Source organism: Urtica dioica, chromosome 6 (assembly GCF_054948205.1).
Source record: "Urtica dioica subsp. dioica isolate 48M chromosome 6, U.dioica_male_clone48M_v1_H2, whole genome shotgun sequence".
Classification (NCBI taxonomy): Eukaryota; Viridiplantae; Streptophyta; class Magnoliopsida; order Rosales; family Urticaceae; genus Urtica; species Urtica dioica.
The window spans coordinates 1,399,999-1,414,117 of record NC_142761.1 but is presented as its reverse complement, the minus strand read 5'-3'; the positions used below and the strand labels follow the sequence as shown (position 1 = coordinate 1,414,117).

Sequence of the window (14,119 nt, the reverse complement as noted above, 5' to 3'; positions counted from 1 at the left end):
GAGGAACGTTAAAGATGTTTTGTGTGTGTTTGTCTTCTGCTTTCAGGCCTTGTCATGGCTCTTTTTCTCTTTTTTTCTTTCACTTCTTCATTTTCTTTTTCTTCTCAAATGAGAACAAACCTAGCCTTTTATAGGCTTAGAAGAAAGAAAAACGTATGGCTCAATACATTCAATTGACTTGATGCATATTCAATCCCATTACTAAGTGTTGATGGGATATGTTACAAAACCTTTTGAAATATTCAACCAAAGTCAATAACGTACTAAATCTTCATCCTTCAAAAGCCATTGAATTTACGAAATTAAATTCTCTATAATTTCATTCACACACACAATTTTTCCAACATTTTGATCCGTTTTCTATGCAAATTCGGTTGAGGAAAATGAAGCTGAAAATATAATTCGGTTCTTAGGACAAATGAGAATCTAGTAAGTCAAACTCAACTGCAAGATAGTAAACCCACTTGTTTAGTTTATTTTTGTACAATAGCAAATAAACCAGATAAACCCACTTGAAGAGACAATAATACCCTTTATTTAAAAAGAAAGGTTACTAAAAATAAATTAGTTAACAAAAATAAATAAATAAATGAAAAATATTACAGTAAATAACTGTTCCATTAATAGATTAAAAAATTCTCTAAAGATATTACGAGATTTTTACCGCTGAGTCAACTAGCCATCCGCCTCGAGCCACAATTTTCCGACCAAAAACGCAGAACCTCCCTCGTCATTGAACTAATTAACACAAATTAACAAAAATAACACGGATATATACTGATATAAACATTAGAAAAAATTACGTAGAATAATACTGATATACTGACATTACACGAATACACGAATATACATACACAGAATAAGAACACATATTTCGAAATTAACAATGCCATATGCCTCCTTCACAGCCTCATCCTATGTTATACAATTTGATTCTCTCTCTCTCTCTCTCTCTCTCTCTCTCTCTCTCTCTCTCTCTCTCTCTCTCTCTCTCTCTATCATTCATTTATTTATTATTTTATGGCTCTACCCAAAAAACAATCTAGTACCGACTTTTCAATATTCACACCTCAAAACACCAATCACCAATCCCTTTCCTTGAAAAGAATCACATGTCAAGGGACCCAAACACTTCCCCAAACATGAGGGACCATATTTCAAAATACCGACATAAACACAACAATAATAAGAACACATATTTCAAAATTAACACAAATAAACAGATGTAAACACAGAATAAACACAACAATAATAAGAAAAAAAAATTCAAACACACACGATTCACCAGTTGAGGGGGTTTGGGTGACGGAGGCTGAGGCCGGAGAGTCATCATGGCCCACAGCGGAGATTCAACCACGCCGGCCGTTGATTTCATTCGGGCTCGAACCATCGGACGCACCCCGCGAGGATGGAGACGGCGGCGTTGTCAAACGTTGACTATTTTACAATTCTAACGTTTTAAGTTGGCTATTTCATATAACTTTTCTTTTATATTATGTGTATGTCAATTTCGTGGGTGCCCAGTGGGATTGCCGACTAAATAAGGCAAGTTGCTGATTGGTAGGCATTATAAATAGGCATTATAGCTTGAGTTTGGTGTCACTCACTACAATATCACATACAAAAAACAACAACAGATAATTGTAGAATCAAAAGCAGTTAATAAATATGAGAGCGTTGGGAAGATGGCGATGCTGATGATGGCTCTCACGGCGGTGATGGCATCGGGAGAGAAGAACGTCGACATGGTGGCTCAGGCTCAGAGCGACGGAATGAATGACGACTAGTATATAATTGCTACCTTTATCTTATCATCTCACAACTAGTATATATTTAATGATAAAATAGTTTGATTAAACATGACAATAATTGACATGATAAGACAACGCATAAGAGGAAATTGCTTCACTTAAAATATGGACCAAAGAATATTATGGATACATATGATTTGACAATTACGTTGGAATTTAATAGTAAATGACTATTAGCAAGTATAAAAAAAAACCATTTTGCATCCCCCTGATTTTAATTATTGGTAGTTTCATCTCTGGAATCACACACAAAATTGAACACCGCCCCTAAAACACAACACAAAGTTTGAGCCATAAAAACTTTCTACAACACGTAACAGATAAAAGAAACTAAAAATAATAAAAAAAAAAGTTTAATGATATTGATGACTGTTTCTCCGGTTTCATACTTCACCGGCAAGTCATAGTTGATGACCAAATTTATCTAATAAATTAACGAAAAGGTTGTGAGATCGTATTCGAGCTATATGTAATGAAGAGATAAGAGGTTAAGTAACGACGAAGGACGAACCTGTTGCTGATCAAAGCCACGAGCAAGAAGGTCGGTCGAAATCAAGACCTGAGTGAGCCCATCTCTGAATTCTTTGACGATCTTGTCCCTTTCTTCCGGCGAACTAGCACCTTAAATCATGGTGACGGCGTAACCGTCGTTAATGAGCTGCTTGTGCAACATGGTCACGCTGTTTCGCGTTCTGACAAAGATGATCCTCTGTCCAATCACTATTACAAATTTAGTTTTCTGATGCGCATGACTATCATGTGCGACTAGTCGCACCTAAAAGTCGCATCTAAATGACTTTCGGGTGCGACTAGTCGCATCAGATTGTCAACCAGAAGTCCAAAAAATTTCGCTAAAATTGTTTTTTCTTTTGAGTATCAGGTGCGACTTGTCGCACCAGATAGTTAAAAAAAACTTTCAGGTGCGATAAAGTCGCACCTGATTGTTTAAAATTTTAAGCGGACCAATTCTCCCCCTCATTTTTTCATTCATTTTTAAAATGGGTGGATTTAAGTGATGTTTATCACTTGGCCGACAATCAGGAAGAAGAAGAAGAGGATTGAACCGAGAGAGAGAGGGAAAGAGAGTGAGAGAGAGGAAGAAGCTGAGAGAGCGAGAGAGAGAAGGAGATCGCGCCACCAGCCAAGAGGAGAGAAACGCCGGCCAGCAGCTCCTCCACCAAGCCGCGCGCGCGCCACCAGCCGAGAGGAGAGAAACGCCGCGTGTCTCAGGAGCTCTGGCGAGCATCTCCGACGAGGGAAAGAGAGAGTAAACGGTCTGGGTAGCTCAACTCTTCAAGCAAGGTAGGAATTTTTCTTGGCTGAATTGAAGAACTCAAAAATTAGGGTTCATATTCCAATTTTGGGGGTTTCGAGTTCTATGGTGATTTCTGAGGAATTGAGTGTTGTTGTTTGAGCTTGATAATTAATATTGATAACTTGAACTCGAATTTCTTGTCTTGGTTTGAATTTGGCCGAAAATGGGTTAAGGGTATGGACTTGTTTTGGGGTTCTGATTTTGAGCGTGAATTGATGTGTGTTTAGTTGTTTGAGAATGATTGATGAACGTTTGTTTGAGGCTATGATGATTTTGAGGTTTTGGAATTGTTTGGTTTGAGTTTTGTTGTGGCCGTGTGTGACTTTGCCGTGGGTTTGGTTTGGGTTGGTTGTGTGTTTTTGCCGTGGGTTTGGTTATGAGAATCGAGTATTAATTTTTTTTAAAAAAGATAAAGAGCATCAGATGCGACTTTTTGCACCTGATAATCAAGACTTTCAGGTGCGACTTGTCGCACCTGATAATCAAGACACTTTCAGGTGCGACTTTTCGCACCTGATAATCAAGAGGACTATCAGGTGCGGACTTTCAGGTGCGACTTTGTCGCATCTAAAGTCGCACCTAAAAGTACTTTCAGATGCGACTTTTGCACTTTCAGGTGCGAAAAAAGTCGCACCTGATGCTATATTTTGTACTAGTGAATGTTTTCACCGAGGTCAAAGATTCTTTCCTTAATTATCCGGACCTTGGTCAGCTCATCAGGGCAATTGACCTTGTACTGCTTCACTGACGCCGAAGACAGATCTTCATTCTTCACGTACATCTCGTTGTATTGTTTCACGATTCTCAACGCGAAGGCCTTCACAGTTCCGTTAAACATTGCCGAAAACAACATAACCTGAGAGATAGATGGGTCTAGAGGAGAATATTAGCACGAACACACCGTGCATTATCCATCCGAAAGTAAAATATGATATCGTGAAACAGACCTAACAGTGACGGCTGAGTTTTTCAATGTCTTTCTGTATTCTCAATGAATCGTCCTTAAAACCATCCTACGGGCATGTTGGAAAAGGTAAAACTTACACATCATGCATTTGCTACATCTATATATTTTTTTTAACCACTAACGTAACATATAGTCAATGAATTTACCTCGTCAAGCATGTGACAGCTTCATCGAAAACGAGAATGAGTCGTTGCTAGTCTTTGACCTATGATCTTCTCTTCTCTTCGAAGTTCTGCCTAATAGGGTTTGTTCCTTAATCTTCAGGAGTTCTCGGGCCTATTTGACTCGAACTTGTTGCTGGATATCTCTGTTCTTGGGACTCCGAGCAACTTTCTCGGTCAGTTCGAATTATGTGAGTAACCGTTCTTGTTCTCTTTTAATGTGAATGAAAATATCATCCATCATGTAAAGAAAATTTATAAAACTCCGTCCTATTGGGGCAGTCGAATATCATCCATCATGTAAAGAAAAATTTATAACACTCCGCCCTATTGGGACAGTCGAAGCCGAGTACTCCGTATGACCAACAATTCAACGATTAAAAAAACAAACATCAGCAAAAATTGGAAAATAAAAAAAGTGAGGGAGACAAAGCACCACCAGAATGTTTAGGCTCTGTTAATTATTATCAAACATATGATAATCACCAAGGTATCACGAAATAATAATAGAGTTCATCAACCATGTGTGTGTGTCGATTTCGTGGGTGCCCAGAAAATAAATAATTCACGTGGGATTGTCGACTTATTGATAAATAATTGCAGCTTGGTAGGTACTAGGTATTATAAATAGGACAGGCTTGAGTTTGGTGTCACTCACTACAATATCACATACAAAAAGCAGTTAATAAATATACAAATATGGAGAGCGTTGGGAAGGTGTCGATGGTGGTGATGCTGATGATGGCTCTCACGGCGGTGATCGCATCGGGAGAGAAGAACGTCGACATGGTGGCTCAGGCTGAGAGCAGCGACGGAGTGAATGACGAGTTTGGGAACCGAAAGCTGATTCTGATGATGCTCTCGAGGCCGCAGCCTAACTGTGTGGGGCTAGGCCAACCTTGCGGATTACTTCACCCTTGCTGCGGTACCAACTGGTGCAATGGCCCTTTCAACGGAAGATGCCAGGCCTGTGTGGGCGTAGGAAAGCCATGCGGCCTTGGAATTGGGTCATGCTGCGCTGGCACTTTATGTTTCGTTTCCGCTTTATCATTTTGCGTTAAAACATAAGCATAAGCAAAGTGCGTAGATATCTCTACGCACATAATATTCTCTGCAATAATATATTATATATATTATTCCAATAAAATATTGATGACAGTATATATACGCTCCCTGCTGTGGTGTATGTGTACCTACTGTTCTCGTCTACTGTTGTTTGTTGTATTATGTATGTATGTTGCTTGAATAAAATAAAGGTGAATCCAGAAACCTTTTATTTGCTTTCCCGACCGTATTGTCTTGCTCTTGACCATTCACATGACTACTTTTCTTTCTAGACTCCATGTGCCTAATCAATGATGTACAATTTGATTTGTCAAGCTACGAAGTTCAGAGATCTTATATATATATATATATATATATATATATATATATATATATATATATATCATTTCATTGGTAGCTGTGATTAACATATACAAAATTTGTGCTCAAAATTGCCTTTAAATGTACAGGTTTTGCTCATGGAGTTTATAAATAAATAAAACAAGAGTTATTAAGTTATATAGCCACACGGATATAGTGGATTGAGATATAGCTCACCTTTGATTAATTTCTTGTAAATAGCCAAGTAAACTTATTAACAGATTAATAAAAGACTTATTTAACACAGTCAAACATATATTTTAGGTAGTTAATAGGCTGCCACATATGCAAGTTGGCTATTTACAAAGTATTTACCAAAAGTTAGCTAATTTACAATTCGTATAGTTTAGGTGGCTTACGTAGCCAATTTTTTATAGCGCTTTGAAGTAGGCTAAATCATTTTTCTTTCATGGTTAAACTTATCCAATGTTATTATTGGTTTCTTTGGCTTGTAGCAGTGGGGGTAAACATGAGCTTCGAACGACGACCGGAGAAGAACCAAGAAGATCTTGACTACAGCAAATTTGATGGAGATTGACTAAAATATATGAAAAAAAGAAAGAAACACTTGTAACGCCCCTAAATGAGAATTACTCGAAAATAGAAAATTGAAAACAAATCTAAATATAATTTATATAAAAGATCATAACTTCAACTGAAAGACAACAACAAGACAACTTTTAAATCTCCCGCGGTTTAACTTCAAGACAAAGCTCCTTAACAACGCAATGATATAAACATACTACTAATCGTACGCAGGTTATAACTCGATCATTTTATCTTCCGGTTTTATGAGTTCATGTTGTTTAGAGCACGTGTAGATCGTATTTAAGTTTTTGCAAAATGAAAATCGTCACTCGTTGCTGATTGGTTATAAGTGATTTTGTCTATCTTGCCTGACTGAGATTCGCTCGGCCAAAGAAAACAACATATCCCATGTAAAGTATGAACTTTTGTATCGCTCTCTTTGTAAATTTCGGATGAAATAAATGAGCTTCCGTTTGTTACAATTATATTTTTGAGTGAATTACGGACATATAAGTTGTCGAATTAATTTAAATTATTTTAAGGTAATGGAAAATCTCGGAATAACTAAAGGATTTATCGAGTTCATCTCGAATAATAAATTATCTTCCGAGGAAATATTCCGAAATTTAATTTAAGAAATAAATTCTCAAAGACGAGAATTATTTCCGAAAAACCTTGAATATATTTAAATTAATCGAGATCGAACAAGAAAATTCTCGGTATAATTATTTAATTAAAATCCGGTCGGTCCCGGATTTAATTAAATAACTTTATCACAACGGACATAATTGTAACGAAAAATTTAGGACTCATTTGTGGAAATCTTTGAAGCAGAGGTCGGGTTGAAGATATGTGGTAATTAGAAGGATTTAAAAAAAAAAAAAAAAATCCTTTTCCCTTATCTTCTTCTCTCTTCTTATCTCTTCCTCACGCTTATCTTCATCTTCTCTTCTCCATCCTCACGCGCTACACCTGCAAGAAGAGAAAGAAAAAACAAAAAAAAAAACCAATCAGCGCCACTCACAACCACCATCTCCTCCATTCTCGTTCTCCCTCGCTTGCACTCGGCCAGCAGCGCCACCAACTGAGCTCCGCGCGCGTGCCACCAGCCGAGAGGAAGGAGTCGCCGCGTGTCTCGGGAGCTCCGGTGAGCGTCTCCGACGAGGAAAAGAGTGAATTGACGCTTTGGGTAACTCCATTCTTCAAGCGAGGTAAGCATTTTCGTGGATGAAATTGAAGAATTTGGAGTTTAGGGTTCGTCCTCAAATTTGGGGCTTTTGATTTCTGAGCTTGGGTTGTGGAATTTAAGTGAGATTGAGCTCGTTTTGGTGCTCGGGTTGTATTGCTTGTGCTCGGATACGTGAGTTTGAATCGATTTTAAGTTCGCTGTGAACAGCCTCTGTAAATTGACGTGGACAGATCAGTACCGATTTAATTTGGATTTTTTTTTATATTTTTCCTGGATAGTAGACGTTATAAGCTTTCTAAAATGACCAAGAGCGTGTAATTCCGTTAAGAATTGAGTGAGTTATGAATTTTTGAAAACAGGGTTTTAAAGCTGGGAATTCTGAGCGTGTGTTTGAAATTTTTGGCCGAATTTTGGTTGATTTATCTGTCTGGCTGTGATGTTTGGTTAGAGACCTTGGATTTTGGGCTGTATTTGTGCCTTGGCCGGGTGCGGATTTTGGCCGAGGATTTCGTCTTGGCCGAGTAATTATTTTTGGCCGTGTGAGCTTGTTTGGCCGTTATGCGTCGGGACGGGAAATCTGAGCCTCGAGATAATGTTTCATGATTGATTTTGTTGTAGAACGGTTTTGGTTATTTTGATATTTCGTCTCGGGTTCGGTTAGTTCGACTTTGAATTTGAAATTAGGATTTTATGACAAGTTTGAGAATTTTATGACAAGTTTTAGGATTTTGTGACAAGTTAGTTTGGATTCCTGTTGGGTTGCTTGACTTGTTTGGGTTCGGGTTTTGATTTCGGAAATTTTTGTGAGTTTGGAATCATGAAATTGACTGGTTATCGGATTTCGCGATTTGGATTACAGATTTTGACAGACGAGCGGGACCCGACAGAGTCAAAGGCAATGAAGCCGGAAATTTGAAGTTTCGAGGAAAGAGTTATCGAAATTAAAGATCGATTAACTCGTGAGTAATTTTATCGCTTATAGCGTTTAAATATTCTCAAAATTAAATCGTGAATTTCCTTATGTAGTTATTTCCTTTATTTAAATAAATAATATAAGATTATTTATTTAAAAACCGTTTAAGAATTTAAGTTAATTATTCGTTTTGGAATTCTCGGTTATTTTGATTCGGATTAATTAATTTATTTAAGACTCATAATGATGTCGTTGAATTTTATTTCGTATCATTTGCGATACGAAAATCATGGGTCTTAAATAAGTTTGACTTCCGAAAAATCAGAGAATAATAAATTAAATTCTCGAATTCCGAACGGACTCGAACCTAATCCCGACAACGAGCCCTATCTTTTTCAAGTAATCTTGAATCCAATAACTAACGGACTACCAACCTCGGATGCTAGTTCTTTCGACGTTTCGACAAGTGTCAAGTATCTCGGAGAACGTGAAAAGTAAGACATCACCGGAAGTCATCGAGCTTTCTGTCGAACTATTTCAGGTAAGTGTGGAGACTTAAGTCAACTACTTACTAAGGGAATAATCATGTTTACGTGCATTTACGTGTTAATAATAATAAAGAGTAGGAAAAGCCTTAAAAGACACAAACACTGAAGATAAAGGCTTCGGCCACTCTTTATGGAAAATTTTAGTTGGGTTTTAACCCATAGGTTCAAACGCTAACTTGAACCAGCCACGTTGCTGTTTTGTTGTAGTTAGATCCCTCTGCTAACCATAGAGTTTGGCTAGATCTGAGGTGACATGAGAGCATGATGGACTCTCGGATTCGAGTCGAGGGTAGAAGTATCTGGAGTCACGTCCTGAGTCTTCAATCTAAAACACTTAACGAGCATGAAAGGGAAACCATAATTCTTTCGGGATTTATCCCGAGACGCTCTCCTGTTTGTAATTAGTTGTATACTCTATAAGCTAGAGTATCCAAATAATAAATAATGTTGTCGGTGGTACCCACGAGTTCCGACTCGTGTTGAGGACTAAGACGCTCATGATGGCGCTGAGTACTCCACGGGAGCTGCTGAGAGCACCCCGTTCTAGCAATGGGAAAGGTCGCCCCGACGAGTCCATTTGCTATGTCATGACGACAAGTAGCGCCAGCGCCCAAATGAAGATGGTACCACTAGTGGATCCCAGACAGTCTTAAAACACTTAAACTACTGATGACTACTGCTCGAAGTCTGAGGTTGCCTTCATGTCATTCCAAGGGTTGTAGCAGGGGATGTTGTATAACCTTGTGGAATGGCAAGTGATAGCGTAGAGCGAGGCCCCGCGTTAGGCATGCTCTAGGATCATATGTGTTTGCATTATGCATCTGTATGTGTTTGTTTTCATGTCACATGGCATTAGACGTTTTTCTTTTCCTAAGTTAGACTCCCACTTACTGAGTCAATCGACTCATAGTTTTATGACCCTTGGTAATGTAGATAAGGGAAAAGCTTGTAAGCGGGAAACGAGATCGAAGACCGAGACCGAGCACGTATTGCCTTGACCTATGGGCTATGGGGTTTCTTAACCGGGGGTTAGTGTCTGTTGTTAAAACGTTCCGGAACGTATTTGTATAGGAGTCGCTATAAGACTCTAAGTTATAAAAGCGAAAAATTTCTCCGGATTTTCACAAACTATTTAATATATATAAAAATATATATAAGACTCTAAGTTATAAAAGTTACCTGCGTACAATTAGTATGTTTATGTCATTGCGTTATTAAGGAGCTTTGTCTTGAAGTTAAATTGCGGGTGATTTAAAAGTTGTCTTCTTGTTCTCTTTCAACCTCTTTCGGTTGAAGTTACGATCTTTTATATAAATTATATTTAGATTTGTTTTTAACTTTCTATTTTCAAGTAATTCTCATTTAGGGGCGTTACAAGTGTTTCTTTCTTTTTTTCATATATTTTAGTCAATTTCCATCAAATTTGCTGTAGTCAAGAGCTTCTTGGTTCTTCTCCGGTCGTCGTTCGAAGCTCATGTTTATCCCCACCACTACAAAGCGCTATATTTGTTTTATTTATTTATAAACTCCATGAGCAAAACCTGTACATTTAAAAGCAATTCTGAGCAAAAATTTTGTATATGTTAATCACAGCTACCAATGAAATGAAATGATATATATATATATATATATATATATATATATATATATATATATATATATAGGATAAATTACACTCATACCCCCTGAACTCGAAGCTCGGTAAAAACTCACCCCCTGAACTCGAAATTTCCACAAAAACTACTCTGATCTTTCAATTTTGTTGAATTGCACCCCTTCCGTCTATTATTTTCAGTTACCATCCATGACAAACCAACGTTTTCGACACGTGACCCATCAGCGAGGGGTATATTTGGTATTCTCTCTCTCTCTCTCTTATGTTTCTTAGTCTCTTTTGTGATTATCTATCGTTCTTTTTTTTTTTCTTTTTCTTTTTTGGTGTCAAAAGTTTGTTTCATTAAAATCAAACAGCTTCAACCACCGTGGAAGAAGATCCCTGGTGGAGAAGCATCCAAAATACAATTCTTACTCAGCCAAGACAGTTTAAACTCAATAGACTGATTTTTCGTAACTTTCCGTCTTCACTCTCCAATCAGGAAGAATTTAATTTTTTTGATTTCTCCGATCAAAATCGCAAGCGGTTCATGGAAAATTGTCTCTCGCTCCAGAAAACAGAAAACCCTAGCGCTTCCGTCGGCAATTGATCATCGACGAAGCCGAGCCGGCTGAGGGTGAAGCTCATCGGAGCCCGCGTCGCAGAGTCGGTGGCGGTGAAGCTGAGCAGAGTCGGTGGCGGTGAAGCTGAGCAGAGAAGTGGAGTCTTGGCTGTCCAAGTTAATTAGCGCATTGCTCTAGCTGGAGTCTCAAAAGGGCAGATTTCAGAAAGTAGCCATATAAGATCAAGGCCACGTATATTTGGGATAGAGCGGGCTTGGAAATCGAGGTAACAGCCCAGTTCTCCGTGACGCTCAAATTTGTTCTCAGCCCGATCACCGCGGCAGTATGTTCCTTAACGATCTCCAAAACATCGAAGCTGAAGAGCGACTCGAGAGCCCAGTCCTTCGAAGGCCAAATCTCCAGTCTTCCGTTGTAGATGCACCGAGACAATTTTGGGACCAGAGGAACTTGAATCTCGGAGAACTTGTAGAAGATCAGCAAGTACATGATGTCTTCGGCGGCGAGCTGGCATTGACTCTCTTTCAGCTGTGCTATTCTCCTGGGAAAATCAGAAGCATATTAGGACGGAAGTATTGCGATAATGTTTTATATGACTATTTTTCAGACATAACGTTAGCGCCCACCAAGGAACTCAACCAGTGATTCATTGGCTCTTATCTGTTTACCGTAGAAAACCCATCACAAAGCGATACTTCACACTGGTGGAAATTTTCCTTGCAGGGATTGTCTGTGCAAGAAGATGTTAGTCATTGTGGTTAATCATTAAACTCGACTGAAGAGTGTCCTCGCAGTGTATCATCGGCAAACTGTCAAGATAATCAGCATCAAACCACAAACTAATACAGATATATTGGGGACAGCCAGAGAGTAAGTTGCTACAATGGTGATTTTATCCATAATGGAGAAACCCTGAATACCAAACATTAGAAGATTACTATAATATCCGACAGAACAAAGTCTTGAACAAAAATAACGAATCAAACACAAAAATAACGAATACTAAACATGTAAGGTTCAAATTACAGATTGTGTATCGCGAGTCACAGCTATAACAATGAAACGAGGACTTAATTTTTTCCAAATCCAAACACCATATTGCTCTTCATACATTTCCAAACACAAAAATAACGAATTCTAAAAGCAATTTTGCACCGAAAATAACAGAATCAAACAGTTTTATCATGTAGGAACTATTCGCTGAATTCTGAGGTTTTTTACGTACCATCTGCGACTTAAATTTGACGAATAATGTATTTCCAAACACCAACCCATCAGAGAAACGAAAACCACGTTATTATTCCTTTAAAGCAACTCAAAAGTCAAAATCCTAGACGTCTAATAAATAAACAAGTTCTCTAGCCGACGGAGTCCTTGGTCCGAGCGGAGAGTTCAGGCTGCTGAACTCGCAATCCCTCTCTCCCGCGGCGGCGATCACCCTCAGCCGGCTCGGCTCCGCGGCGGCTCTGCCGAGATCGACGGCGAATTTGCGCCTGATTCTCAGGCTTCGTCGATGATCAATTGCCGACGGAAGCGCTAGGGTTTTCTGGAGCGAGAGACAATTTTCCATGAACCGCTTGCGATTTTGATCGGAGAGATAAAAAAAATTAAATTCTTCCTGATTGGAGAGTGAAGACGGAAAGTTACGAAAAATCAGTCTATTGAGTTTAAACTGTCTTGGCTGAGTAGGAATTGTATTTTGGATGCTTCTCCACCAGGGATCTTCTTCCACGGTGGTTGAAGCTGTTTGATTTTAATGAAACAAACTTTTGACACCAAAAAAGAAAAAAAAAAAAAAAAAAAAGAACGACAGATAATCACAAAAGAGACTAAGAAGCATGAGAGAGAGAGAGAGAATACCAAATATACCCCTCGCTGATGGATCACGTGTCGAAAACGTGGGTTTGTCATGGATGGTAACTGAAAATAATAGACGGAAGGGGCGCAACTCAACAAAATTGAAAGATCAGAGTAGTTTTTGTGGAAATTTCGAGTTCAGGGAGTGAGTTGTTACCGAGCTTCGAGTTCAGGGGGTATTCTTGTAATTTATCCATATATATAATATAAGATCTCTGAACTTCGTAGCTTGACAAATCAAATTGTACATCATTGATTAGGCATAAGGACTCTCTGGAGAGAAAAGTAGTCATGTGAATGAAGAGCAATTCAAAGTTTCTGGTTTCACCTTTATTTTATTCAAGCAAAAAAGAAAGCGGAACATACATACATAATACAAGAAACACAGTAGACGAGTACAGTAGGTACACCACAAGTACCGTAGCATACATATGTTGGAATTAGTAAACCAAATAATAATAGAGTTCAACCATGTGTGTGTCAATTTCGTGGCTACCCAGAAAATAAATTATTCACGTGGGATTGTCGACTTATTAATGCAAGTTACAGCTTGGTAGGTATTATAAATAGGGCAGGCGAGCTTGGTGTCACTCACTACATCACATACAAAAAGCAGTTCGAAAAGTTTGTTGAACATCGTAAACCATCGTAACCTATCGTAATTCATCTTAAACCTACATGAATTTCATCGTAATCCATCGTAAAATTCATGAATACCATCATATCCTATCGTAATCTGAACCTAATTTCAAACCCCAACTTTCTTAGTTTCAGTACTTGTAAAATAACGGTGATGGGTTTCGCAAGCGGCTTTGTGATTGGGATCTCCCTCGGATACATGTTGCTGTTCTCCGACGGGAAGCTTAGCTGGATTTCTGAACGGATTCTAGGCATACTAGAGCTAGGCCGAACCGGAGAATCTCTAGCTCGGTGATCAGTTAAGATGTGATATTGATCTGTGTGTTTCACTTCCCTAAATACGTATCCTTTGTTTTCTATATATATTCCAATGTCCTAGTACTGTCTGTTTTCTTTGTATTTTAAAATCAGAGTATGTTTGTAATTGTTTTATATATTCCAACGTCCTACTACCGAATCACGAGCTTTAGCTGCCTTTTCCTGTAGAGATTTATGCTTATTTTAAACTGAGAATTACTCGCAGATTTAAGTATTTTAATGTGATAAAAAAAAAAACAGCCAAGTTTAATCCACGATCTGTATATGTCCTTA

General features: G+C 38.4%; 2 protein-coding genes across 2 annotated transcripts; one reads left to right on the top strand and one right to left on the bottom strand.

The window, feature by feature from the left end:
- The first annotated feature begins 4,953 nt into the window (after nucleotides 1-4,953).
- Nucleotides 4,954-6,217, top strand: LOC149392749 (beta/delta-urticatoxin-De2a-like). The gene is made up of 2 exons (XM_089617036.1): nucleotides 4,954-5,224; nucleotides 6,135-6,217. Exons 1-2 carry the CDS (start codon nucleotides 4,954-4,956, stop codon nucleotides 6,215-6,217), a joined length of 354 nt encoding a protein of 117 aa, XP_089473162.1.
- A 4,974-nt stretch (nucleotides 6,218-11,191) lies between these two features.
- On the bottom strand, nucleotides 11,192-12,673 carry LOC149392748 (uncharacterized). Its single transcript, XM_089617034.1, has 4 exons — nucleotides 12,366-12,673; nucleotides 11,879-11,944; nucleotides 11,701-11,762; nucleotides 11,192-11,594 (listed from the first exon to the last, which is right to left on the bottom strand). Exons 1-4 carry the CDS (start codon nucleotides 12,600-12,602, stop codon nucleotides 11,192-11,194), a joined length of 768 nt encoding a protein of 255 aa, XP_089473160.1. The 5' UTR covers nucleotides 12,603-12,673.
- Nucleotides 12,674-14,119: the final 1,446 nt, after the last annotated feature.